Here is a 23,162-nt window from a genome sequence, read left to right on the forward strand (position 1 = left end):
ACAAGAGGTACTTCAGAAGAAATAGGAACTTGTTTCAGTTTTCTGCTACTCCATACAAATTGTCAGTTTTAATTACAAAAAAAATAGTTAAAAATATTTATTAAATGTTAATTTTAAAAAACAAGAAAAGTAATAAATCAATTGTTTCAGTTTATTAGTCATTACAGTTAAAACAATAATAGTAGTGGTAACACTATTCCAATTTATTCAGAAATAAATAAAAACAACGTCATTGCAATGGAGACTTTTATTATTAAGACAAGATTGAAGAGCGTCGAAAAAATATTGAATGTACAAAAATGTTTGCTGCAAAATATTAGCAGTTGAAGACCTCTATTGAACTTGAATATTATTCAATCTATTCGGATACTCTATAATTAGATAGAAAAATTAACAATTTAAATGAACAATTTACCCAAAAAATATACTTTGTTTGAAGTTGCCACGGTTTTGGAACTGTGAATTTCCTATTTTTTTATTCCTCCTATGCATTTATTCAATTTAATTTAGGAATTGAAAGTAAAGGCCTTATGATACTATATTTTTAAATATTTCTAAAGCTAACAACTATATATATTTTTTAAATTTATTTAAACTTAGCAGTTACTAATGGCGCGCGCAAATTTGCCTTTTGAAAGATGTGATCAACTTAAGTAAAAGATTTTGGCAACGTCGGAGAGTCGGCAATCCTTCCCATTGTTTCTGTATGGTTTCTGTTTTGCAAATTTTCAGGTTAAGAAACGTCATGGTCATATTCGCTTTAATTATTTAATTTTGTTTATAAGAAATTCTATTTTTAAATTGTCCAAGCACTACCTTAAACTGCGTGAGGAATTAGTTGAGTCGTTGCTTCACCGACTCTAGAGATAAATGGCTACTTTGGAAGATAAAATATTGGGGGAAAAACTGCACAATTACTGCAGTAGCAGCGAAGGTAGTGATAATGAAGATTCAGGAGCAGAATCCAGCGATAAAAAAGCTGCCGTTGCCAAAACTAATTTACCCCTGGAAATTAACAAGTGGGAGGGTTCATCTACGAATACTGGACCCAAAGGTATAATGATCTTCATTCATGAATTATATTAATTTAGTGTATGTGTGTGTGTGTCTTCATAACACGCTTGAATAACCATGCAAAGTCTTACTTTTATGACTTAGTCTAATGTACGAGAGCCAAAAGAAAAATGCCAAAATAATTCTTATATGACTATACAAATGCAGACACAAACAGTGAGTTCAGAAAACCGTTTCCATACACAGGTAGGTATTAATTGAGCCAAATTAGCCAAAATTGTCCTTTATATAATTTGTGGAAGCGAATGAGTTTATTGTGATGTACAGGAAGTCGTCAAAATAGTGCACGCAAAAACTATTTTGGAATTTGATAAGATTACTTTATGATAGTAGTACAAATCTCCATATTTAATTGACAATTACATAGTGTAGGTGCCCCCTTTAATAAAACAAAACTACTACTTATTAAGGTGTAATCGAGGATTGGAGAAAGTTCAAGCAGCTGGAAAGTGCAAAACGCACTGAAAGTGGCAAAGAAATGGTGGAACTGGCAAAGAAGTTAACAATGACTGTTCGAACAACGTTGGAGGACGAAAGAGAGCAAGCTGCCCTGGAAGATCCGGAACTTGCTGAGTTGCTTGATGACGACTTTTTGTTGCACTATCAAAAGCAAAGAATCGAAGAAATGATTCAGCAGACTAATCTGAGTAAGAAGTTCGGTATGTTTGCTTCAATTAATCGTAGGACAATGGAAATGTAATTGTTTGCTTCAATATAGGTGACCTGATGTTTCTGAGAAATTCCAAGGATTTTTTAGAGGCAATCGACAAGGAAGATAAAACGGTTACAGTAATTATACACATTTATGAGGAGCATGTGCATCCTTGTCGATTAATGAACCAGTGCCTTATACAGCTTTCAAAAATTTATAACACTGTAAAATTTGCTGCAATACTTGCACCTTTAGCGAGTGTAAGCAGGGAATTTAGAGCTGGTGGACTTCCTGCTCTGCTAGTTTACAAATCTGGCAATATAATCGGCAATTTTGTGAAACTGACGAACGATCTTGGCGATAATTTTCAAGCTGAAGATGTACAAAGCTTTTTGGTTGAACATGGTCTTTTAGAGGACAAAAGTTTAACTCCAGCGCTTGTTAAAAATTCAGCTGCCGATGGCTCTGATAGTGATTAATTAAATATTGATATTAATTCCGTTCTATAACTTTCAGTTCACGATTCAACACACGCTGAAAGAGTATTTTATTTTGTACAAAACACAGAATTTGTTAGCAGATTGAAGAATTTCTCCACTTCCTTAAATTGTCGATTCTTATTTGTGTTTTAAGAGCAAGTTGATTTTTCTGCCTGGTACGTCCATAAGACTGAAGCCGACTTAAGTGAGCGAGAATTTGAGTAATAAAATCTTCACCGCATTTAGCCGATGGATCGTATTGAGCTTAACTGTGTTCGTTAGAGGCTATATTCTATATTTACTGTACATATTTTTTATATTTGTTACTTTAACTTAAATTTCTGGTGTTAAGAAAATCAAAATTTACACAAACCAGAGTGAAAGTATATTATAAGTTAGTTATATGTATGTGTTTTCTTATTATGGTCTTTTCGAATGTTTGTAAATAATCTATTGCAACTCATTTGATCGTTTTTAACGTTTCGACTTTAATAATTTTACTTATTTGATAGAAAATCCGTTGGAAGGTATTAAACGTTTTTCAAGTAAAAATAAATCAATCGTTTTGATGTAACTGTAAACCTTATTTTAATGATTCTTGAATGAATTAATATCAAGACGCAGTATTTTTTTTTAAACCCGTTTAAATATGATTTTCTGTAATAAGCTAAAATAAGTTGAAAATTGAGAACCATTAAATATGTCCAATACTTTATCCTTTTGCTTGTAACATTGTTACTATGGTCAGTGATGGATCTTTCAAACTTATATGAATAGTTATGTTTCATTTTAATTTTATCACAAAGCTAGTATTACTTTATACAAATATATATTTGTGCCAATATTTATAATAAAACAATTTCACTTTTATCATTGATTTTATTTTTAAATAATTTAAACCATGCCAAGGAATTTATATAAAGATATATATGCGCAAAATATATGCTAGTAGAAACAAATTGTATATACTTTCCTGACTGTTTCAATTCCAAATCAAATTCATCAGTTTCAGTCAGTTCATTCAGTCATTTGTTGTCTCTATTTATCAATCAAAATTTTTTCGGTGTATTTTCCCATCATCAGTTTTTATTTTATAAATGCATGCCAAGGCTTAAAGCAGCAACAACGCTACACATAAAAACTGATGTTGGTGGGAAAATACACCGAAACGTATTTTGATTGATAAATAGAGACAATAAATGACTGAAACCCAGGAATGAATTTGATTTGGAGTAGAAACAAATACCTATCTATACATTATTTTTACATTGTATGTACAATAGAAGATCTATAAAATTATTTTTTTTATTTGTATCCCAACTGGAAACTTAAATATCTACCAATACAAGTACAAATTGATTCTACTCAGTCGATAGCAATTTATAAATAATAATTTCGGGTAAGTAGTGTGATTAATTTTCTTAACGAGGTTCTATATCGGCAGGGCCTCCATTTGTTTCTTTCTGTTCAGCACAGCCTTATACTGTAAGTAGGACTGAAGGATAGCGTCGTATTCTTTACAAGATGCATCCTCATACGTCTTTTTGAGATCCTTAAGTTCATCAATTTTCCGTAAAAATTCGATTTTCTGCTCTTTCATATCCTTTATTAGTTCTGTTAAAGCTGGCAGTGAATTTTTTTCTTGCATCAAAATATCTACTAGTGATTTTGTTTTTATTAATTGCATTTTCAAATAGTTTAACTGGATGTTACTTTCGTATTCCTTGCATTTGATCTTGGATAGTTCAGGAACGGTTTTCAGTCGGAATTTCATCATTTCTTCAAGCACCGCAAACATCTGTGTTTGGTTGTTGATAAATTCCTGTTGATTCAGGGCTAGTTTGCTTCTGTACTCCAATAGAACTTTATCATTATAAGGCAGTTCAAGAAAAAATTCTTGCTTTGAATTATCTGCACTTGCTGATAATTTATATGTATCTTTTAAATTCGCCAATTTACTGTCAATTGGGTATTTCAAAAAGAAAGCTAATGTTTCGCGCTCTGAATAAGTTAGTTTGATATTATTTACTGGTACACCCAGGAGGTTCTGAGTTTCGCATTTAACTGAGTTTGGGTCACTACACAGCTGAATTTGAGATACACGGGCAGATAGTATGATTTTCTTCACTTTATTTTTCAGTTGAGGCTCCATATCCTTGTTTTCTAAACAATCCAATATGCACTCCAAGCGAATTTTGTATTTATTTGATTTTTTCCTATAGATTCTTATAAGTTCACTATACTTTTTCACTTCCTGCAGCAGATCTAGCTTATTACTATTCAACTGTTCCTCCCCTATTATATCGCCCATGATTTCAAATTTAATTGGATTTTTTGAATAACTGACCTTTTAAATTTTTAGGTTGGAACTGCCATATTGTTATTTGACATTTATCTACAATGTAGGTGAGCCATAAAAATTGATGAATTTGACTGTTGATTCAGCATAACCAATAACAGAAAATTATGAGTACTGGCAACATGTCATAATAAAAGCAGTATTTGAATATTTTTTTAGCGTAGAAAGGCTTACGTCCACTTTCCTAAAGCACACTGCTGAAGGTAAACTGTAGGCACTATTAATTACGCTAGTATATAGGGTGAAAACTCTGGTATTATAAACTCAGGGTTGGCAGTGCTGTGGCGATACAACCGCCATTTTCTCAACGTTGTCAGCAATAGCCAAATTTCTTTATAACTGAACTGAATGACTTTCCTGTTAAAAGATCCGTAGTTGTCCTTTAGAATATTTACAGATTTCTCCGCAAGTAGCCTATAAAAGAAGTTTTAGCGGTAGACAGAAAATGAAAAGGAACAAGTTTCAATTTTTTTAAATTAAAGAGTCAATGAAGACTACAATGCATCCCACACTTAGACTCTATGTGGCAACCCGGGTGGCGTTGAGCATTTGCCGGCATGTTTTCGTTTCGTTCATTGTCGAATTGCATGGTGGTCAATATCTCGACGCTTTCTCATTTGTAATGTTCGCAAATTTAGATTAATGAGCTGCAAACCCGTTCTATTTATTTAATTAAGTGTGCTAGTCGGTTTTTGTAATAGTTTGCACCATGGAGTCGTTTCCGTTTGAGCCTGTGGTGAGCCTGGAGGAATGGGAGATGGTTCCCAAGGAAATCGGGAAAAAAATCTCCAAATTCGTCAATGAAAAGTTCGATGAGTTTATCACTACGAAAGCGCTACTGGAAACAAAGAGCACCAATTCAGGTATGATATATTAGAGCAACAGATTTGGATTTCATGCAAGTGAGGACTTTTTACTGATTGTTCAACGTTTTGTCAACAGACAAGAGTTCCACTGAACTCAAAGAGCAAAACGATGTCATTTCGAGTGAAAACGAGGCTCTTAAGGCCAGGTTGGAGGCGGCTGGGTCATCTATTACCGAACTAGAGAACCAAGTCTCAACCCTTTCTGCTGAACTCATTCGACTGCAGACTCAGGCCAATCAACTGGAATCCGAAGCGGCCCAGTACCGCCATGAGCGAAATCTAGCAGTGGATGATCGTGATGAACAACTCAAAATGTTACAAAGACGCACTGGAGAAGCTGAGATGCTTCAGTTGGATATTGAAACGTTGACCAAACAGCTTGAAGATGCTATCAATACCAAATGTGAAGCTTTGGCTAAAGCTGAAGAAGTTGAATCTATGAAATTGACTTTGGAGTATAAAGAGAAGCGCTTGGAGCAGGAAAGATCTTTGATGAATAGTCAGATCCAGAGTCTTACAGGTAAGTTATTTCACACCTTTCTTCATAGTTCTGTACCTTCATTTTTCACCAATAAAGATATTTGTGGTGACTATTGAAACTAATAAAGGGCGCTTATGTGTTATGGCAAAGAATTAACTACTTAAAATCATACAATAACTTGAATAATTTAAAGCAATGCTTAAACTATCAGGTAGATCGAGAATAATGTAAAAAATAAATATGAGTAAGGCAGACATAATAAGAGATAATTCAAAGAGGGTGTCTCCAGAACTTTTTATTTCGTCTCCGAAATTTCTGTTTTCTTGCTATTTAAGAATAGGATCTTCCGGCTTCTGAATTTCAATTTCTAAACAATCGATGATGGCGTAAACTTTACTATAATGTGCACGAAAAGGTATAGGTAGACGTCATTTAACTTTATCACGTGGCATCCAGACTATTAAAGTCTTGAACACCTCATGCAATACTAGTAGTGAGCGCTTAGGGTATAGGTGAACAACTCTGACAAACTGTAACTATGCGAACGCTGCATTGGGATGTCTTACTTCTATACTTCGGTCCTAAATTTACTTGTAAGACTACTGATATACAAAGACCAGCAATGAGTTCTGTTTTTGTAATATAGTAAGCGATAATGTTCTTTCATAATCAATTAATTGTGCGTTTTATAACTATTAGCTGACCATCATGGTCAAAATCTTAGCCGGGCCGTTCTTTGGAAGCGTGTTCTTTCGAAATGCATTCCACAGAAATCCGTCGAAAAGAAGCGAGCTTTCCGCTTCTGCACAAATCAACTGGAAACTTTATTAAAATTAATTTGAACACTCACCCGACATTACAAAACAAATACTTGAAGTTTTGCTGGTAAAAAAATGTTAGTTGGTAAGAAGACAGAAATGTCGTTTTTGCACAAAAACTATGAATGCTATAAGATTTTACAAAGAGCACGAAAATGTTTAAAAAAGATTAATGCAAAAAATTGAGTTGACTCCAGTTGCCAAATGAAAAGCTGGACGTTTTTGTACCAAGACACTCGATAAATCTGTTAACGTCATGGTACTGGCTTTATTGAAAAGGCAATTGTATGCCATTATAGCTTAACTATGATTTGGGGTATAATGCGCCGCGGCTGGCTCGAATGAAGAGCTATCTGGAACTCCAATTTTCCATCACTTCCAAACTTCTTTCAGACGATAAGCAGAAAAACAGGGAGTTTCTGGATATAACGGGGTCTCAGTAATGGCTTCTGGATTCTCGTCGCTCCAAATCCGGCAATTTTGTTTATTTACGCAACCATTGAGCCAAACACGATTATGGCCACAGTAAAATGCAAGTAGCGCACAGTAAGTTTGGCAAACTGAACAGCAATTGTCGATATAAATTGCCGAATTTGGTGGGACAAAAATCCGAAAGCAATTATTGAGACGACGTAATCTCCAGAAAAACTTACTGTTTGGTGCGCTTTTTTATGATCTGGTGGAATCAAAATGGTCGAAAATTGGCAATCCACGAAGGATTGCTCTTCATTCGAACCAGCTGCGCCGCCCTTATGCCCCAAACAATATTTAAACTATAAGGGCCTACAATTGTATTTTCAATAAAGCCAGTACCATGACCTTAAAATGAATTTTATGAGTTTTATTTCAATTTAAAGATATGTCTCTAAAAAAACACCCTTTATAAGAACAAATTGACAACCAGTTTCATTAAAATGCATCGTATAATTCTCCCGATATTTAAAAAACGGAACTTTTGAAGAACTTTGACCATCAATAGCACAGAAGGCAGATATTTTTCTTAATACAAGTTAGATCAGATCGTATTTTTTTGAGCCAAAGAATGTCGCAGAACCAATTTCGTCATGTGCTTACGGACACCCTGTATATTGCAAGAAATACTCGGTATCTAAATTTTGTTATTTTATTGTATTGACCGAATGACCGAATTGTATTTCACTATATTTTGTTGAATTTCTTCTGATCAATAAGTTTAACGAAACATGTAGCATATGTATAGTATAATAATAATACGTTAAGCAGAATATGAATATCAACAAGGTAGAAAATGTTGATAATCTAGTGGACACTGCATTCTTATGCGTTATCATTCTTCACTAGTATAATTAGTGTTGGTTGAATCATTTTTGTAGTTGAACAAGTATTATACAGGGTGTTCGGAAAATGCGTTTGGACATTTTAAAGGGTCATTCTACAATCTGAATATTTTTCTAGTTACAGCTCATGATTTTTTTTTCTTTTTTTAACCATTCTGAACATTTCTTCGCGGATCCAATTGAAAATTGGTACATAGTTTTCTCATATTAATGTTTAACTTTGTAATAAAAAATGTTTCTCCAGTTTGAAGAAAAACTTACAAAAAGAAGTTGGCAATTGTTTTGGAAACTGACTAGAAAGAAATTTCCGCAAAAGTCAAAAACAGTACAAGATAAATTTCTTCTTAAGCGATACATGTTTTTCTCTAATAAATATTCTTAGTCTCTTCTTAATCGAGATTTTGCTAATCACTAGTACTTTCAGATCATCCGTCATTATATTGTATATATTTATAGCAACAAAGTGGCTGTTTTTTTTACTTATAGATTTATGAATCATTGGCAACTGAAGACTCTTATTTCTAGTATTGCTTTTTTTATTATTATTTATTTCTTAACGTAGTATAAAGATAAGATATGGCCTCTAATTGGAATAATTGGGTTACGGTAAGTGGAGGGTTATGTTGCTGAAATTGATTATTGTTTACAATTTTCAATAATTTCCCTTGAATACCCTGCATTAAGTGTAAACAATTATTGTACGCTCCACCCCAAGCAATTATGCAATAATTAACCAAACCTTGAAAAAAGCATAGTACATCGTAGTGTTTTATGGTCCATTCTATACCTATTTTTTGCAAAAACAAAAATTAAATATTTCTTTTTTTAGCTATAGATATAATTTACATGATTATCCCATTTAATTCTATAATCAGAAATCAGGCCTAGATATTTATAACTTTCTACTCACTCTATTGTATTATTGCCTATCTAATTGAGTAGTTTTAGAGCACAAAAATAAATAATATAATTACTATAAATTGCAAAATTTGGCACATTTTAAAACCAGACGACTTGATTTGTTGCAATTCCAATTAACAACTGAATTACACTAGGTTGAAGTAATAAAAGCTTTATTGGCGATTTGCTCCTAAACGAAGAAGTTTTTCGAGGCATGTGAATCTAATCTTTCAAATCACACATTACTTTACCCTATACCGATTTTCAATTTGAACCGCAAATAAATGTTCAGAATTGGTCAAAAATTAAAAGAAATATTTAGTTTGCTGATAAATATATACCGAAAATATTCAAATTTCGAATTGTTGTTGCTTGAGTTTCTACCATTATTTTAACATCTAGAATCACCCTTCAAATTTTTCTAACGCATTTTCCGACCACCTTTTATAACAAAGTTCTACAATTGCAGAAATATGCCCTTGAAATTATTCCGTATTTTCATCGATCTATGGTGCTTTGTTTAGTTTAAATTAATTTTTCTATGTGGAAAGCATCGTCTTTTTTATTTCAATTGATTGTATTTTTTTATACCTTATCTATTGGTTCTTTACTTTATGAATCAATTTCTGAAAGTACTGATTTCTTCAGATGCTTCCAGGGATATATTTCTACAAATTAAGGTTTAAATTTGTTTTATTTGGATCGCTGGCCTGGCCGTGTTATAAAGAAGGAGTTTCCATTCGTTTTCTATTATGAATTGGTACCAAGTGTTTCTTTCTTATAAAGAACGAAATGTAGTTATCAAAACGTAATATCGACTATGTAATTTAGTGAGATCCTACGGTTTGGTTTTTTGATGTTTTACATTTTCTTCAGAATTTCGTGCTTTATCAGAAAGAGTACTCAGTATAAGATCATAATAAAGAACGTAAGAAAACTCCTTTCTTTCAACAACTCTATTGTTTGAGCAGAATATCAAAGTAAATAAATTTGTGACTAAATTTGCCTATTTAAAAGTGAGCAAATAAGTGTATGTTTTAAATTCTAGTAGCTGTTCTAATTCGAATAGAGTATCAATTATATGTGATGACATCAATCTGCTAATTCTCTGCTTTAATTTTCTGTCAACTTTTTTTCAACTCTTTAGCTTATACCGAAGTCTTCATTCTATTCTATTCTACTTCATTTTTGCGCAAAGCAAATATTTTAAATGAATATAAAAGGTACTTCAGAAACGTAGTCGATACCAGTATAAAATATGTAGAAACTTGTCATATATCACCAGGTGGATTAATAATCTATGTGATTGGTTTATTGAGCGTTCAGTTTTTAATTTACCCTTTTCACAAGTATTTGCAAGCGTGTCTGTTTGTGCAGCGGTGTACAGTTTTTTAATTCGAATACCTATACATATGTATAAATTTGTGTTTTATTTTAAATAATTTATTTATTTGTCCAAATATTTTTTTTGTCTTATTGTGGTCATTTAAAGACAATACAGAGCAGAATTAGAAATATTTCAACGAGAAATCGTCCACTATTTATCATTAAGTGGGCAGCAAGTTGGGGTGCTAAGGGATTGATCTTATATTGAAGAATCTTATACCAAGGATATTGGAAGTATACTGAAAAATATTAGTAATCCCAATGCACTGCAACAAGTGCACTGTTTGTTACTATCATTCCTTTTATTAAATGTGCAGTTTATACTCTTGCATGTTCCATTACTGATAAGGATATTTTGCCCATTTCCGAAACCCTAAAGTAAGCATTCCGCTTTATTACCTTATCAGTTGTATCATGTTACATAACAAATGCAATTATTGTAAAGAACTTACAAGCGGTGGTGATAATAAATCCTTATTTATCGATTTTTTTAAAACAATTTATTGGTGCAAAAACCAGAACGTCATCACTTCAATTTTTTTCTGAAATAATTTGTAATACAATAACTTAATTTTTTCTCTATTGTGTATTTAAGCACCATGAAGAGTGTCGTAAAATAATCGTTTTAAACTTACGGGAGTGCAAATAAATTTTCAGAGCTTGAAACGGAATGAATCAATGTTTTGAAAGCGCGTTTTCTCCATTCTTTTTAGAGGAACTCGAGGAGAGAACTGATGAACTTCTTAATATGAGGAGGGATAACTCTTCACGATGCATTCAATTGGAAGCAAAATTAGCAGAGAGAACGCAAGAATTGGGCGTATTTACAGAACAAGTAAAATCTTTGACAGAAATGAACCAAACTTTAACGACAAGGAACGAGGAATTAGCTCAGAAAATATTTAACCTAAACGAAACCCATGCAAAAGTCAATGAATCGTATGTTTGTGAAATTGAAGGCAAAACTAAAATGGCAAATACGTACAAGTCAATGCATGAGGAAAGCCAGAAGCATACAGAAGAACTAAGGAGTGGTCTGAGCGAGGTACGTTGATTAATCATTTTGTTTATTATTATATATTATTATATATTGCATCGATTAATTCTAATTTGCTTTATTAGGTTCAAGAACTATTGCGTAAAGCTACTGAACAATACGGCGAACTTGAAACAAAAAGTAAAGAAACTGATTTGGCCCACGAAGAGATAATTGGAAAGAAAAACGACTACATTGCTATGTTGAAAAAGGAACTTGAAACCGCCAATGAAGTTATTGAACTTAATAAGAATGAATCTTTGAGTAGAGACATCGAAGGTAAGAACCCGTTCAAAACACTATTATCTTGCTGTTGTACTCATATATTATATTTTGATATAGGTATTTCAACTTCAGCAGCATCAGTATCTCGAATGATGAAGTCAGGAATGACATACACTGAAGTGTATTCACGTTACGTATCAGTTAATGAACAGCTCACAAGCAAAGAGGAGGAGTGCACAAGACTTAATAACTATATTACGTGTATTGTTAAGGAAATCGAGGAGAAAGGTCCGTTGATTAAACAGCTGCGTCAAGAATACAGTGATACCCTTGATGCAAACGAAGTTCTGAAACAGTCTAACGACTCTTTATTAGCCGAACTTCAACAACTGCGCGAAGCGCAGACATCTAACCGGAGAATTGAGGGGCAAGCTGTTCGAGAAAATCAAAGAATGAAGAAAGAAATAGCTGATCTATCACGACAAGTTATCCATTTACTACAAGAAGTGGAACATTCAAGGATTGGTTCATCGTCCACTTCAACAGACAATGACCTAAGTGATAGCGTCAATTCAGCTGATATTATTACTAAACGGCTTGTGACATTTAATGACATCGCCGAGTTGCAATCTACTAACCAGAAGTTGCTGGCTTTAGTAAGAGAACTATCAGAACACCAGCAAGAGGCAGAATCCTTTGATCCAGCTGCTATAGCCAATTTGCAACGAAAGCTAGAAGAATTAAGAGAATCACAGAGTGAGTTACTGGATGAGCGGGACCAGCAGACAAAAATGATGTCAACCTTAAGAAACCAAAGGGACATGTATAAGAACTTATATTCACAAGTCATGAAAGGGGCAGGAGATATGGCAACTCCACTTGAGAGAAGTTTATCCGGTCAAGACAACGCAGACCATTCCAAGGCTCAGTCAGATTCTGATTCAAGCCCTAATGATGAAGAAAAATTACACGAATTTGAAATCCAAATAAACAAGTATAAAAAACAAGCTGAACAAATGAAAGAAGAATTCGAGACATACAGAAAAGACAGATCGGACCATGAGAAAATATTAGTAGAGCAATTAGAATCTTTTAGAAATGAGTCTAAAGAACTTATGAAACTGAATTTCCAGCTTGCAGCACAATCGGAACTAGCCGAAGAAAAATTCAAGACTCTTCAGAATAATGCTGAGATTTACAAAAAACAAATAACTGCTCTTGAGAAGCAAAATAAAATTTACAGTGAAGCCATCGTCAAACATGAACAAGCTGCTTCCTATCTGAAAGATGAAGCAATTCAAAATCAGACTAGAGCTTCGAAAGCTGAAGTAATGCTTGCCAATATTCAAAAAGAAAATGCTCTTCTGCGAGATGCTGAGCGCAGGCTTCTTAAGGAGTGTGATATGCAAAAACAACATGCTCATCAACAGAACTTGTTACACAGTAATATTGAATTAATTAAAGTAACTTTGGAGAGAAATGACGCTGAGAGTAAATTAAGATTGCAAGCTAAGCTCGACGAAGCTCACTTAGAATGTTCAACTCTACGTCGGCGGTTAGATGAAGAACTAAATCGCTTTAGGGAGTTGTCAAGCCATCTTGAGAAACAAGCTAAACAAGCTGTAGAAAGAATGGAAGAAGAAAAGATGGAAGCCGATAAGCTTCGCAAAGAAATTGCAGAAACCAGAGAAGAGTTGATCAATAAAACTATGCACATCGAAGATTTATCCATGAAGCTGAAGAGTTCCGTGTTTGCTATACCAGATTCAAGTGTAGAGGGTCGAAAATTAAGAGATTTAGAGCAACAATTCAGTGACGCCCAAGCCGAAATCAACTCATTGAGAACACTGCTAAAATCAACCAAGGCCGCTTCTGAAGAATACTTTAATATAGCTCAAAATGCTGAGAAGCAACTAAAAGACGTTGTGAATCAAGAACAACAATACAAAGATGAAATTGAGAAACAAACACAATTAATTAAAGAATTACAAGAAAAATGTGGAGAATTACAAGGTGAACTTTCTTTACAATTGGATGATCAAGATATGGCAAATTCTAATATTAAGACTAAGTCGCAACTACTTGAAAAAGAACTTAACGTAAAAAGTCTAGATCTTCGCTCTGCTCAACAAACATTAGAGAATGCTCAAGCTGATATCAAAAACTTAAACGACCAAATAAAGGCTGTTGAAAATAAATATGCCAGAGAAGTTACGTTGCATTCCGCAGATTTGCAAGCTTTAACAGAACTGAAATCTGAATTGGATGCATCAAGGAATCTGATTAAATCTATTGAATCTGAAAGAGATCAGGCAGTAGAAGCTCTAAGTCAAAACTTGGCGAGTGCTCAACAACAGCAGAAAATCTTAAACGAAGAGAAGGAGAAACTAGAAGAGCGTTTTAAAAATATGGATGATCAGAATAGTTTGTTGCTTGATCAAATTCAACAACTCAATACTCAATTAACAATTCTACAATCTCGGGCGTCTGCAGATAATGTTATGAATCAAAGTATCCAAAATACCAGTCTTCCATCTAGTGAAACTTCATTTAATCGATCTCTTGCCGAAGATGATGTTCATAATTCCGAACAACTATTGAAAATTATTAAATACTTGCGACATGAAAAGGATATTGCTGTGAGTAAAGCCGATATAATAGAAGCTGAACATTTTAGACTAAAATCTCAGTTTGAGTCTGTTTCGCAACAGCTTGAAGGACTTAAAGCACAAATTGAATCCGAACGCCAACAGGTTGAAGTTACTAATATATCCGCCGCTAAACATGCTGAAGTATTGCGCAAATTGGAAACACTCAATGCTATTACTGATAGCAATAGAGCACTGAGGCAAGAACGCGACAATCTCTTAGAGGACATGGGAGCTTTACGAGTTAGGGCTGATATATTGGAGGCAGAAGTAGCTCCGCTTCAAGAGAAAAACCGCGATCTGATGACCAAATCAGATCAGATGCAAAATGAGAATATATCCCTCAGAGGAGAATGTACTCGGTGGAGGCAACGAGCCAATCAATTAATCGAGAAAACTAATAGAACCAGCCCTGAAGATTGGAAGAAATTACAGACCGAACGCGAGACTCTTGCGAAACAATTAACAGTTGAGCGTGGAAATACCGCAAAATTGAATGATGAAAATAATAACCTGAAACAAAATGTCGGTAGACTAGAAGAGCAGCTCAGGGTGTTACGAGTTCAAAACAATAATCAAGCAGATGAAATGACTAGGCTTCGGGAGCAAGTTGCTGGACTTCAGAGCCAAGTAAGCCAAATTACAGAAAGTCTTGAACAGCAGAATCAAGCTAATAAGAACTTAATTGAGGAAAATAGACAACTTACCGAAGGTATCGCCACTAGGGATGTGTCTGTTAGTGAACTAAGGAATAATTTGACCCAAGTGAAAAAAATTGCGAAAAAGTACAAGACTCAGTATGAAGATCAAGTGAAAGACATCGAGTCACTAAAGCAGCAAAACGAGCAAAGTCTGACTGAACAAAGTATTAATTCAGATAAACAAACTCAATTGCTTGAACAACAGAAATCTGAACATGAAGAGCGGGTTAATCAGCTAGAAACTTCACACAAGGAATCCGTAGACCAATTGAGTCAACAGGTCACCAGCAGTCAAGACCAAATCGATTCCTTAAGAAAGGAAATTGATTCATTGAAACAAACTAGCCAAGAGAAAGAAGAGAAGTTTAAGACCCTTTTCAAAAACGCCAAAGATAGGATTGTCTCTTTAACTGAGCAGAATAGCAGTTTGAAAGAGCAACTCAGCAAAGAGAAGTCTGGAAGCGCAGGGGATCAGTCGAATGCCAATAACAGCAACAGCGAATTATTGGAAAGGATAAACAATTTGCAGCAGGAAAAAGTTGAGTTGATTGAAAAATTACAACAGGATAAGATCGCCCATACGACGGAGATTGATTCGATGAAGCAAACGATTAGTCAATTGGAAAGAAAACTGGGCCAGCAACAGGGATCTAAACCAAGCACAAGCTCAGCATCCAGCGATAAATCTCCAGCAGAAAGACCGACAGCTGATATAAAACCCATTCCTGGTAAGTTTTTGATATTCTCTTGATTAAAACTTTAAAGTCCATATTCTGTCAGCTCATCTATACGAAATACATACAGTAGCATCCGGATATAGTGAAGGTGCAGATTGTGCAACAATATTTTCCTGTATTTTCTTAGTGTTCAATCCAACTGGTTTTATAACCCATTTCAAGTTTCGCGGAAACGTGGGGGCTTGTTTCTTATCTACATGTTTATGAGATGATTCTTTCAAGTTTTTGCTGCAATATTATTCCTTAGGTCATTCAACTAATACCCAAACTCAATCGGTGCCAATTCAGCCATGGAGGAATGTTGGTGAACCACCATTAGCAAGTATTAGACCAATGTCGCAGCAATTGAGAACGGCAGCGGTTTTACCTACTACCCAAACCCCTAGCGCAGTAATGGTTCCACCCCAACAACAGGTAGACAAACGTAATTGATAATTGGCTTCAAGTAGTAACACGATGTGTACTCCTTAAATTGAATAGGTTCACACTACAGGATCATCTTCGATCGAAGCTTTATCTAGTAGCCCAACCTCTTCTCATACAGATTATGTTCCGGCTACTAGTTCAGCTAGTTCTGCTATTGTGGGACCCAGGCAAGTGGCTGTTCCACCCACCCAGTCGTCGGAGGACGATGATAATGCCATGCAGGTATAGAAATTGACCATTTCACAATAACAAAAAAAACGAGAAAAATTGAAGATTGGAAATAATAACTGTTTATTTTACTTTACAGATACAACCAGCGCCTCAGCAACAAACTTTAGCAGTGGTATCTCCAAGAGTGGAACCACCAAGCAGTGGTGGTGCAACTCAAGAACAAGGCACAAGCTCAAGTAGTTCAAATACAGTAACAACCACGCAAGCAGGACTTAAAAGGCAACGAGAACCAGACACTGATAGTTGTCAGGCTGAAGAAAAGTCTCAAACCAAGCAGCAGATTAAACGAACCAGACTACAAGTAATGCGACTTGAGGCGTTTTGAAATTTCATTCTTGTATAATTTCTCATTTAATTTAGCAGGCTGGAACCGTCAGCGACAGTGGATTGGATGTTGAGTACCAGGTTCCCACTAGTAGTCAACGCGATCAGGATGATGATAATGTGATCGTGGTAGAAAGTGACGATGAAACTGCTCCTGATGAAGGGGAGGGAGATGATCAGGAAGAGCCTGACGACACAGAGGCGTATGATATGGAGGGCATGGTATGTTGCTTACTATTTTCCCGCTATTTTCTACATGGTAGAACGAATTTTTGATTGCACATATAGGTTGATTCAAAATTGGCATCATGACCAATGTTCCCGCTTTAACGTGCGGTTTCGGTGGTGCGATTGCGACTCGCGGCTGATATAAAAATTACTCCTTTAATGTACTGTGCATATAAACAAGTTCGGTCGTTCGTTCCGACCCGAGACGCGACGGCTCGAGTCGCAGCTAGCGAATGAGGAAGTCGGAAATACCCATCGATTTATAATTACCAAAATGAAAATCATAAAATTTTTGCCGTAAAGAAAATAGCCCCATCAGTGGGAAAAAATGGTACGTAAGTTGTATTAAGATTTTTTAAAGGAATTATTATTTATCCCCCCTTCTAACAAAATGAAGAGTTAAAAGGGGGAGGGACTGCGGCCAAACTCAGCACCGAGTCTCAGTCACCGATCGCACCACCGAAACCGTTTCTTTAAAGTGTCGCAAGCAAAAAATCGATATATTTTCGACATGTGACCCACCCGCAAATATTTTTTGCGTAACCGTCCACACCAGTCCTGGCTGATTGCGCTTGCGCGTCTCATTGCCACGTTGCCGGTTTGATACTTCCATTGCGAACGAAATTATAACCTTAGAAAAACACAATTTAGAATTTGGAATATAATGTAATAACATACAAAAGTATGTCCATGTTGAAAATATTTTGGATTGCTTACCCGCAATGACTTCGATATACTTTCCAAATTTCAAAATTTTCCTATTTATAGTTTGCCATATACAGGGTGATTTACGTAGACGGTACATTAGAAGTTTTCCAACTTACAGTTATTTTAGAAACGAACAAGTCGTCTCGTTTTTTGACTCTTTTTATTTCAATATTTGTGCTGTATGCACCCATATGCTACAAAGTCATATGGGGAGTTAGTGTGGGCTTTCAGCTATCTACCTACCAAATTTCGGTTTTGAATTTAAAACCGTTAATTTGATATAACATGTTCTTAATTAAACAATAGAGGTATATCAAAAACTAGAGATAAGTAAACAAAGCTAGGGTGGCCAATCCAATCATGCTAAAAAATTAGGAGTTTACATTTATAATAAAAAAGTTACGTTATTATTTTCATACACCCTGTACAGCTGGAGAGCTAAATATATTTTACCTGGTTTAGGGATGAGTCGTTATTGCCGGAAACAAAATTTGAAATTTCTAAAACAACTGTAAGTTGGTAAACTTGTAATATACGGTCTACGTAAATCACCCTGTATAGTTAGCGGTGGTTCCCGGCGACAGTTGAAAAACTTTCACCAAGTCCCCACAAATTTTGCCTAACTTTAAACAAGTTTTGCTTTAATTTGTATTTGAATCAAATGTAATAAGAACTAATTTAAAAAACGCATTTCTACTTTAATAATAATCCCCAGTCGCCTTAAACAAATAAAGTTTATTTTGAAACACCTTGCATATGTCTGCCTTAGGAACAAGACACTTATGAAGATGCTGATTGCCAAGACGTGGAAGATGAAGAGGAAGGTGGAAATGAAGTAGGAAATGAGGTGGAGGTAATTGAAGATTCCAGTGAGGTGCCAAATCAAAGTGAAAGTCAGGAAGTTGCTGAAGGCGATGCCTCTGATCAACAAGCTCAGTCTGAAGCCATAAGTAGTGGAACTGACGGTATGTATTATAAGCTTAATCTAAAGATTAACCAATTATAAAGAGTATGATACGTAGTAGTACGTTTGTTGGGCTAATATCAACTCGGGCTTGAACATAATCGGCTGCTTAAATAAAGATTTAATGATGTCAAGGTTCTGGTTTGAGCGCGGATGCTTGGTGTTTAAAACTAGGTGCTTTCCTACTGAAATGCATTAATGTATTGATAGCTGCTGCAGGACCTTCAAGCTCCTTTTCTCGCGCATCTACATCATCCACTCCTGGAACGACCTTTTCGCGTTCTCGTCTAGTTCCTCCTCTTCCTCATCGACACCACATGGGAGCTCCCCTAGCAGGTCTTTTGGATGAGGGAGGATTAGATGATGGAATTGTACCTTCCACCCCAACGTTATTTGCACCACGTCGTTCTGATGGTTTCGGTGAAGCCGTGAGTTCGCCTCACGTGCCTTCCAGCGCAATTGGACGATTCACCTTCAACGAATCCCAAATGACCAGTACAGCAGGCTCGGGACATGAATCTCAAGTTCGTGGAACGATCGAATCGGTCGCCGAACATAGTTTGGAGGTCCCTCAAGCTGATGATAATAGTAGGTGTAGCTGATGGTCCATGGGACAGTTGAATGCTATGGTTGATTCAGATGCGGCATTTGGGGAATGTTACATACGTTACATAATTCTCGAGGATAGTTTCCGTTGAAATATTTAGGTTTCCAAATTTCAGATAGCTATTTAGAATTTATACAATTAGGACTTAGACTTTGTGTGTATTTAGTGAGTTGTCAACCATATTCAGCCAACCCATGGACTAGAAGGACACATGAAATTCTTAATAATTGGCATTTGTTTCAGGTACTGGCCGCAGTGTACCCACAACTCCCTTACAATCGTCGCCTCAAGAATCAATTCCTAACGTTGCAGACGACCAAAGTGATAGACATGCGAGTCATAGTGATGGTAAGAAAACGTACCGAAATTTAGCTTTGGTTGGTAGAAACAATTTCGGAATTGCCACTATTTAATTCAAATGGTTCATATCATTTTTCCATTCAATTTCATCATTCATTCACAATGTACATGGTAATAACTGATATTTTTATTTAAAGATGATATGCCGCAACTAATGTTAAGTCCAGACGAGGAAACTGGAGCTGACGGAGGTTCCGAAGAGGTGATGGGACCTCCAGTTCAAGCTGGAACGTCATCAGAAGAGAACCGTCAAGACGACGCAGAGGGAGATGATGGGGTACGTTTTACATTAAGTTAAATTTTTTGAAAATGTTACATTGTTCTGTTGCAGGTGAGTTCTGAGGGTGAGAAGCAGCCCTCAACTGAGGAAGGCGAAGAGGAGGGACGTGAAGCCGAAGCCTCACCAAGTCCAATTGAACCGAGAAGAACACTAAACAGGGGTGCCAGTATGTCTGATCGACGTCCTATTAGACAAAATCTTACAAGGGGATCTAGAGTTTTACCGACTCCCATAGTATGGGGTGATCAAAGATCTTTGCCTCAGAGACAAATGCACCATGGTAAGGGAGAAAGTTTTTTCGTAAATTTAAAGTAAGACCTGTCATGAAATTAACGAAGAAAAGGAAAATAATTCATTGCAATTTAGAATTTGCCTTTACAGGAAAATTGTTTATCGAAAATTCACTATAAAAAATATACATATAGTTTAACGGACTATTTAATTAGTAAATATGTTTTCGTGATCTCATTCTAACTCCGGAATAAGTAGTTTTCCTGTCAGCAGACTTTATGACAATATGGTCGTTATTTCAAAAATCTCAATTAAGAAAACCGTTACTTGGCAATTCAGTTTTCTCAAAAACATTTATTTTTAATAATATTGGACATCTATGAAGACCTCATTTGCAACTGAAAAAAACGTCTCAATTCGCATTTACGGAAATGTGAGTTATATGGCAAATTTTTGGGGTAGTTGCATATATTTATTTATACAGGGTGAGTTTTTTAAAGCGTTACAAGGCTATATCTCAGAAACAGATTGCAATATATTTATAAAAATTTTGGAAAGTAATAGATAGGTATAAAATAATACATGCATTCGTATTTTTTTTGTAGAACGAGGTAGGGGTGCTCAAGGCTATGGCGGTAATCGACGACCCAGAAGAATGCAAAGGCCGTTTGGTGGAAGATTTTAGAGAAAAACATTACATTTAGTATTGCTTCATTCCCAAATTTGTTATAATTATTGAAAGATAGGATAGTACTATAGTTATAAATCCATAAGTCACCAATTTTTTAAATTCGTTTCTTGTATATTAGACGGTCGAATAATTTTTAAGTATAGATCTAGTTTTCTGTTATTATAATTTTCACTTAAGTTCAGTTGAGACTAATTAATAGTGTCGTGAAAAATCCAATAGAAATCACAAAAAAGTCTACGTTTGTTCTAATTATCATAAAGCGAATAACAGAAAATATTTAGAATCAGTTTTGCCACATTTTGAGGAATTAAATAAAATAACGTGATTGATTATTTAGGCCCTATTTCCGCTCGAGAGTTTTTGGAATAAATCACCATTACCAGGAAATAACAAAATACAATGTGCAATTCAGCTAAAATAGCGGGAAAAACGCATTTTGCGGAGTTTTTAAAAGTAAAAACATTGGGACTGATTGATTCTTCAAAAATACAAAATTTAGTTCTTAAAAGTTTTACCTACATCTTATCATTGTCACGAAAAGTTGTTAGTTGAATCTGAGATACGAGTAGCAACTGTTTCTATCTGCAGAAGCAGAGGCGTAGCGAAGGGGGGCATCCTGCCCCGGGCGCTACTCACAAAGAGGCGCTCAAAACAAACAATTTCTGGGTCGAGTTAATTCGAATGAGGATCGGTGGCGCTAAAAAGAAATGGTTCCCCGGGTGCGAGTTAACCTTGCTACGTCACTGTGCGGAAGTGAGAGAATTTGAAACTGCAGTGTTCGCCCAAAATCTACCAGGACTTTTTGATTCCATAACAAACGGGGGATTTTGGAATATCAACTTTGAACCAAAAGATACCAACTTTATCCCTAGAATGGGCATTTAAAAGCAATAAAATCCGTGCTCGAGCAGATTTCACATAAAATTTCCTTGATTTTGGAGACTTACTTAAGGAGAACACTTTAGGGACACTTGACACTTAAGAGAATAAAAAGTTTTTATTAGAATAAAGTATAATTAGAAACTAGTTATTTAAAGAAATGTTCAATCCCTTGAACAACAGTGCACTGAGTGCCTTTTAACTTTTATTTATTTTTTTTATAAAAAATAACTAAGTTTAATCCGCAAATTTTATTTTTTTATTGGGAGGTTGTTCTTCCTCTTTGTGATGAATCCCATGTTTTACAAATCTCGCTGCAACAGCTTGATTTACTTTAGGTCTTATTGTATTTCGTTCGTCAGCCTGCAAGCAACTTTCGTCAATAAATTAAATCCCAAAACCATTTGAAAGCATGGCTGGAAAATAAATCAGGTACCTGTTTCGCTTTGACCATGTAGTCCTTAACTCTAGCTAACTGGTTTTTAACATCATGGAAATTTGGATCTTCGCCTTTGGTTTTCAGATACATCCAGTACAGCGCGTTTAATGCATAGGTAAGAAATAAATCAAACTCTACTTGATCTTTTAAGGAGAACTGGCTGGTATCAGCTTCTAGGGCTGTATCGAGTATTTTCTTAATTTTTTGCACACTATTGCGAAGATTTGACAATTTTTCTTTTATTGCTTTGTCGTTTTCTAAATCTTTTAACTCCATATTCGTTTTTTAATGAAACTATCCCATAAATGAAGACAAGTCTTCCCAAAGCAGGATTTCACAGAATGAGCGTTATTAAAGGTTAGAAGCCAAATCACAGAGGTTAGTTTGGTCCAGTCTGCGACGATCTGTGGTTAGTGGCAGATAGGAGCTGTGCCAAAGATAAAGAAGAAGACGATCTCTGGTTGAGGGTGAAGAGAACTAATAAAAGTAACCACTAGAGCTGAGCTAAAGCGTGATTTTATATCACTGGTATAACTGAGAATTTTTAAAACTGTAAATTTAACCGGTGAATGTGATTTTACTCGTGGTTACCGATTTCGTGCTATAGCTGCGTCATAAGGCGATGGGCAGTTGTGCCTCACTTGCAAAAACAACTGTAATTAATTTAATATTTTTTAATAAATAATCTTATTTAGCTGTACAACAAATAATATTTTATACTTAAAGTACAAATTATTTTAAGAAAACTAATAAATAACGGCCCCTGCAACTAGCAACACCTAGTACACCTCTAAAAGTTCTAAAAACATTCTGGAAAAAAATAAAATAGGAACAAAAAAACTATTGTTTTAAGCAGAACGAATAGCGTCTGTAGCTCTTAATTCTTTTTGAACAAGCTATACTTCATTTTAATTGTTGATCTAAAAAAAACTTTATTTAAATGAAAATAAGTGTTCATAAATAGTAGCATTTTGGTTGTGATAGCACTAATGCTGTTTATTCTTTCCGTTAAAATTATTAAAAAAAAACCTAAAAATATCAATAAAATCCAGGCTCATGGAAACCCGTTTTCATTAACGAACATAACAAAATCATTTTATTTGGGTTTATTTTGTC

The 23,162-nt window shown here is 35.1% G+C and overlaps 4 protein-coding genes across 6 annotated transcripts; 2 read left to right on the forward strand and 2 right to left on the reverse strand.

Annotated features, from left to right (window-relative positions):
• The first annotated feature begins 673 nt into the window (after positions 1–673).
• Positions 674–3,075, forward strand: LOC125503642 (phosducin-like protein). The gene is made up of 3 exons (XM_048664362.1): positions 674–1,054; positions 1,485–1,733; positions 1,793–3,075. Exons 1-3 carry the CDS (start codon positions 871–873, stop codon positions 2,203–2,205), a joined length of 846 nt encoding a protein of 281 aa, XP_048520319.1. The 5' UTR covers positions 674–870; the 3' UTR covers positions 2,206–3,075.
• Positions 3,070–4,837, reverse strand: LOC125503643. The gene is made up of 2 exons (XM_048664363.1): positions 3,919–4,837; positions 3,070–3,864 (listed from the first exon to the last, which is right to left on the reverse strand). The coding sequence occupies exons 1-2, from the start codon at positions 4,514–4,516 to the stop codon at positions 3,638–3,640; spliced, it is 825 nt and encodes a 274-aa protein (XP_048520320.1). The 5' UTR covers positions 4,517–4,837; the 3' UTR covers positions 3,070–3,637.
• Positions 4,838–5,086: 249 nt separating this feature from the next.
• LOC125503641 (nucleoprotein TPR-like) lies at positions 5,087–20,963 on the forward strand. Of its 3 annotated transcripts, none has more exons than XM_048664358.1 (15): positions 5,087–5,427; positions 5,507–5,950; positions 11,045–11,376; positions 11,454–11,646; positions 11,710–15,669; positions 15,926–16,092; positions 16,159–16,326; positions 16,412–16,636; positions 16,696–16,881; positions 18,365–18,560; positions 18,770–19,147; positions 19,410–19,514; positions 19,664–19,803; positions 19,858–20,086; positions 20,643–20,963. In XM_048664358.1, the coding sequence occupies exons 1-15, from the start codon at positions 5,274–5,276 to the stop codon at positions 20,720–20,722; spliced, it is 6,957 nt and encodes a 2,318-aa protein (XP_048520315.1). In that variant the 5' UTR covers positions 5,087–5,273; the 3' UTR covers positions 20,723–20,963. The 3 variants fall into 3 exon arrangements, with proteins under 3 accessions (XP_048520315.1, XP_048520316.1, XP_048520317.1); XM_048664359.1 differs by having other exon boundaries at positions 16,699–16,881; XM_048664360.1 differs by lacking the exon at positions 18,770–19,147.
• Positions 20,964–21,706: 743 nt separating this feature from the next.
• LOC125503644 (nuclear nucleic acid-binding protein C1D-like) lies at positions 21,707–22,476 on the reverse strand. The gene is made up of 2 exons (XM_048664364.1): positions 22,044–22,476; positions 21,707–21,970 (listed from the first exon to the last, which is right to left on the reverse strand). The coding sequence occupies exons 1-2, from the start codon at positions 22,320–22,322 to the stop codon at positions 21,845–21,847; spliced, it is 405 nt and encodes a 134-aa protein (XP_048520321.1). The 5' UTR covers positions 22,323–22,476; the 3' UTR covers positions 21,707–21,844.
• Between the last annotated feature and the right edge of the window lie 686 nt (positions 22,477–23,162).

Source organism: Dendroctonus ponderosae, unplaced genomic scaffold (genome assembly GCF_020466585.1).
Source record: "Dendroctonus ponderosae isolate FM_Combo_2020 unplaced genomic scaffold, Dpon_F_20191213v2 Dpon_F_20191213_21, whole genome shotgun sequence".
NCBI classification, from domain to species: domain Eukaryota; kingdom Metazoa; phylum Arthropoda; class Insecta; order Coleoptera; family Curculionidae; genus Dendroctonus; species Dendroctonus ponderosae.